Raw genomic sequence first — 5425 nt, 5'->3', positions numbered from 1 at the left:
GAACTGACAATAACAACTGCCATCTCCTGATCATGAAAACCTGATGTGACAACTTTTTAAGTTGTACACACTCAAGGGGGAGTACTGTAAATACTATTTTATTGTTAGTGTGATTTTGTAAACTTAGAGTAGGTATCCCAATATAATTTGAATATATATCAAATTCTCATAAGCTTTGTATTAATTATAAGGCAAGAAAGTCGATCATTATTAGTATAAATAAAGTCATTAGATATAAGGAATGGGACACATAATTTACCAACGTTCTTCTCTCTTTCTCTCTTCTTTAGCCGGCCATCTCTCTATCCTCTCCCTCAATAATTAGTTTCATAATAGTTGTTGAATTGTATATTTTTTTTGAGATGAGTATGATATTTATTGATATAAGATAAAACCGTACAAAGCGGAGGATAGTGTGCTTAAGTGGGCCTCGATAAAAACCTTGTTGGGGCTTTTAACCCGATTGAATGGAAAAAGAGCGTCCCGCATGAACAACTAACTTTACCTATCCTCACACCAAGAGAGAAAACAAACAAAATTATAAAGAGTTGTCTTCAATAAGAGTATCCAGCAATAGCTCAGGAGCAGTCCCCTCCATTGAAATTCATCAGTCCTGCCAATCCCATATCGAGCAAGTCGATGGGCAGCGGAATTGGCCTCCTTTCGAGGGGGAGTACTGTAAATATTATTTTATTGCTAGTTGAATTGTATATTTTTAATTATTTATTTTATTGTGTGAAAGACACAAGAGGAAAACGCTAGTCCATTACTCACGCCTCCCGAATATTAAAGTCAACAATGCTTGGTTTCTTTAGGTTATAACTACAATCATTTATGTATCTGATTTGATATTTGTTTAGAAAAATATTAGAGAGACTAAATTTTATAAACTAAATCTAATAATGGTAGAGTCAACGATACAAGTAAGTCTCATTATATGGTCTCCCAAACATTTTTTTTTTAAATGTAATTTTTCCTTGGTAAAGTTTTATTTATATACTTTTGAAATCAGTGAAGTATTCCTCCATTAGCCAAGCTTGAAAAAGACGCGTTCTAACCTTTATTTAGTTTAACATCAGTCTTATACATAATACATGTATCATATATAAAGAGGGAAAGATGCATAAATCTTACATTTATATATATGTCTATATCATTAAAAGTCTGCGACTTCAGTTCGATCGAAATAGCAGCCGGAAGGGCCTCCATGGGGTAGAAGAGTCAACCTGACCAGACCGGCAGCCCCTTCTTCGACAGTCATGGTCCCTGTATGCCAATTGAAGTCTGTATTGACAAAGCCAGGATGCACACAGTTGATGCACATGTTTGGGTACTTGTTAGCAAGGATTCTAGTGTAAGCATTGAGGGTGGCCTTGGAAATACTATATGCAGGCAGCATCATTGTCCATCCATTCGTTTCGAGTTCATTTTGTTTAAAATCATGCAGAAATCTTGCCAAAACTGCATCCACTTTCTCCTCTGTCAATGTTTCTACATCCCCGAGCTCATTTCTTATCTCTTCACTCGGTATCCTCTGCATAGTATTTGATAACTTCGATTAGGAAATTTAAAGTTTTGTTTCATCGTGTGTTGCTAGCTAGGACATTGAAGGAGATCATATCGATTGAGGCTTATTTCCGAGCATCAACAAGTTAATGAGAGGAGAACGACTATTGTCGATGAATGGAATATAGCATTGAGTAAATCTTCTCTTGCCAGACTCATCCAGATAATGAACATTAACCTTTGTTAGATAATTTTTGTTTCATTGTGTTTTTTTACCTTGAGTTCACTCCTTAGGGAGGAGACATTGACGATTCTTGCTCCTAGAGAGGAGAGTTGCAAGAGTGGGAGAAGAGCCTCGGTTAATCTTTTAACACCGTAGTAATTTGTATTCAAACATTCCTCAGCCTTCTCATAAGTGTATTTAATTGCACATTGAATTTGGTTGACTGCTTTGCCTGAAAGCTGAACAAAAAACTTCTTGTAGTTAAAAGCTGCTGCGAATCTTGGTTGTGGTGTGGCGACATATATATCGTATATTTGTGAGAAGACCTAAGACCTACACCTCAAGACATCACTATGATGTCTCAGACTAATAACACGACGTCATGTATTCTTAGTATCCCATATGGTGTTGCGTAATTAGTTTGAGACACCACCATGGCGTCCCTATTTTATGCATGTGCTTCTCATGAGAAATATACTGCTATATAACTTACCCAAGTTGTGGAGTCAATGTCTAGAGATTTTAAATCTTTCTCAGACACCAGTACTCCAGTAGCTCCAGCATTATTAACCTGCAGAAATCAAATGGTTAATTTAAGTTATACCCACAGATTTTCACTCAATATGTTGGAGGCCAACAAATACTAGCACTATGTTAATATGTTTGTACACAGGAATTGTACCGATTGGCCTAATATAGGGCTAATAACAAGTTATTTGGCGCATAGGAACCTTTATTTCTTTATTTGCAAAACCTATTATATGTTTCTTGATTCTCCTTAAATAAATTCAAATTAAACACCATAAATAACCAAGAATATGCAACAAAAAATAAATAGACGTGTGTTGAAATCACTTTCCTATATTGGTTATCTAATGAAATTTCTCAAATTCCGCAGTCTACATGCTCACCACATTTCTCACATATAAGTAAAGAGCAAACAAATAAAGTAAATCTCTACACCGCTACCGCAAGAGTAAAAACAAACAAAAGAAATATGCCGCAAAAGTGATAGACATGGCAAATTAGACATTAGATGCACACATGAAACAATCGCTACACCAATGAGGCCATGTCAAACTATTGCTAAAATAGCAAGGCCACATCAAGTCACTGAAGCGAGACATTGATACCGAACGATTGCCATCGTAGGTCGACTGTAGGTGTTGATTTTAACCTTTAGTTGTTTCAATATTTTTAAAGGGTAAAATTAATCGGTCATTAAATATAAAAAATTGCTGAATAGGAGCAAGAAAGAAAAATTTGGCGTTACCAAGATATCAAGCCTGCCAAATCTGGCGTTTATGAATTTGGCCAAGGAGTGGATGCTAACTGGATTCAAGACATCAAGTTGATGGAAGACAACATTTGACAGACCCAACTGTTGAAGCTTAGATGTTGCTTCTCTTCCCCTCTTCTCATCCCTGGCTGTCAACACCACCACCACCCCTTGAGATGCAAGCTGCCTCACCACCTCAAATCCAATACCCTTGTTTGCACCGCTAACCACCGCACATCTACAGTAGCGCAACCACTATGACAATTTAAAAAACTTTTCTCCTTATTTTGTGACTGTTTGTTTTCAGTTTTTCTATATTTTACTTTTAAAAAATTGAAAACTGAGAGAAATTTTGAAAACTCAGATAGTTATCAAACGAGTTTAAGTTTAAAATAAAAAAAAAAAAAATTGAAAACTAAGAACAAAATAGTTATCAAATGTTTCTTTTAGTAACACGTAATCTTGCAAAGAGATAGTTAAATTAATTATAAAAGTAAATTAAAAACTCATATATATAGAGATTATATATGTACCTTTCTGTCTCTGCTCCATATTCTTGATTGCTTCCCATTCTTTGTTGTATATAATGCTTGGATTTGCCTTGTGATGATATTGCTTTCTTCCTGAAACTGTGGAGCTCAACAGATTATATATATACTCGATCGAATCAAGTTCTGAGATTTCTTTCTCAGACAAAAACGAAAATATAATTTCCTTTTCTTTCATTAATTATTATCGGATAATGACAGATTTGCTTGTATTTGGTTTATGTTTCTACATATGGCATGCATGTACACACCAGAGCCAGTGTTTCGGTCAGCAATGATCATCTCATTGGACTGGCTTTCCAAATTCTCTTCTGGCGCGGGTAGGGTTTTTTTATTTTTTTATTATTCTTAGTGGTTGAGATTTTTTATTTTGGATCAGATCCTCTCCTAAGCATAGGAAAGGATTATTTTGACCAGGCCCATCAGGCCGTTCAAATTTTATCTAATGGTTACAAATAGAATACTCATCTAAAAGTTATAATAATTGTAACCGTTGGATAAAATTTGAACGGTCCGATGAACCTGGTCAAGAGGATCCTCACCATTTGGTTAAGAAACAATTGATCCTTTTATTTTAATATTTTCTATCTCCTGGAGTCACATCACTTGAATGGGTCCAAGTTTTATACTTCGATAGTTGATGAGCTGATTACTTATATATATATAACGCTCTGGCAAGGAGTTTTCTGTTGATGATAAAAAAATGAAATCTAAAAGTTGATGAGCTGATTACTTATATATATATAACGCTCTGGTAAGGAGTTTTTTGTTTGATGACAAAAAAATGAAATCTAAAAGTAACGTTTCTCAGTACTCAATAGTAATTAAGATGATTGGCTTAGAAAATAAATTGCCGAAATTTAAAAATAAAATATTTAATAGTTGTAAAAGTATTCTAGGTATATCGTAACACGGAATGCTACAACGAAGCAATTATTAAGATCTCCACTTAAGGATGGGGAATATGTTTTTTTTCTATCATCCGCCATTTTAAACAGGTATTTCATGTGTTTCAAAATGATTGAAGGAACATCCAAAAATATATATTTTTTTCACTTATATTATGACTTATAGAGTGCCTCTTAGATACCCGTACTCGAAAAAAATCTCTCCTAAATATTATAGATAGAGTCAAAATAGAGGCAGAAAAATATATTCTTTTATGTATGCAAAAGCCTGCATAAACCATCAAAAAAAAAAGAAAAAAAAAAAATCAAAAGCCTGCGTAACCTGAAATATTATAAGATTGATGAGTTTATGTTGGTATTTTATATAGGTTGCTACAGTCAATAGTAACTATTAGTAATAAAAAATTCTGGTAAGCATGGTATAAAAGTTAAAATTCTGGTCAGCATGGTATAAAAGTTTCAGTTTTCAACCTGTGGGACATAGGGTACTGATATGAGATAAAAATATATTCTAGTCTAAGATTTTTTTTTTTTTTGGACAAATACTCTAAGAATGTGTTTAGTTAATATAAATTAACATTTGCTTACATATTTTGTGTGCATGAACACATTTTTTTATAAAATGAGAGAGAGAGAGAGAGAGAGAATGTGGGGGGAGTGAAAGGTTTTTGTTTTTTGTTTTTTATTTTAATTTTAAATATTAGAGATATTTTAACGTCACTTGTAGGTGAGGCTTCAATAAAAAATAGTAAAATTTGGACCTGTGAAATTACATTATTGCCCATCATGGTTTTTGTGTGATAGAAGACTAAGTTGCCTTTTCATCCTCTTTTGGTTGACAAAGAATGTTTCATTAATTAATAGAGATTAAATAAATGAATTGAATTAAGAACTTAGGAATAAGTGAAATTAAAAAAGAGAATTAGATTAATTAGTTCTCTAGTTGTTCCCATTTGATATG

At 33.6% G+C, this 5425-nt stretch overlaps 1 protein-coding gene across 1 annotated transcript; it reads right to left on the bottom strand.

The window, feature by feature from the left end:
- Positions 1 to 1131: 1131 nt before the first annotated feature.
- LOC137741369 (short-chain dehydrogenase/reductase 2b-like) lies at positions 1132 to 3579 on the bottom strand. The gene is made up of 5 exons (XM_068481088.1): positions 3542 to 3579; positions 3003 to 3246; positions 2223 to 2300; positions 1783 to 1968; positions 1132 to 1534 (listed from the first exon to the last, which is right to left on the bottom strand). Exons 1-5 carry the CDS (start codon positions 3577 to 3579, stop codon positions 1157 to 1159), a joined length of 924 nt encoding a protein of 307 aa, XP_068337189.1. The 3' UTR covers positions 1132 to 1156.
- Between the last annotated feature and the right edge of the window lie 1846 nt (positions 3580 to 5425).

Source organism: Pyrus communis, chromosome 8 (assembly GCF_963583255.1).
Source record: "Pyrus communis chromosome 8, drPyrComm1.1, whole genome shotgun sequence".
Taxonomy (NCBI): domain Eukaryota; kingdom Viridiplantae; phylum Streptophyta; class Magnoliopsida; order Rosales; family Rosaceae; genus Pyrus; species Pyrus communis.
This window is presented reverse-complemented; position numbering and strand designations above follow the sequence as displayed.

What these genes read in the sequence shown, in the direction of transcription:
- LOC137741369 (XM_068481088.1), bottom strand. Translation starts at nt 3,579, where the DNA reads ATGGGAAGCAATCAAGAATATGGAGCAGAGACAGAAAG. An exon ending in TTGGCAGGCTTGATATCTTG is followed by an intron (nt 2,301 to 3,002) that starts GTAACGCCAAAT and finishes TGATTTCTGCAG; the next exon opens with GTTAATAATGCTGGAGCTAC. An exon ending in CCCTAAGGAGTGAACTCAAG is followed by an intron (nt 1,535 to 1,782) that starts GTAAAAAAACAC and finishes AATACTATGCAG; the next exon opens with AGGATACCGAGTGAAGAGAT.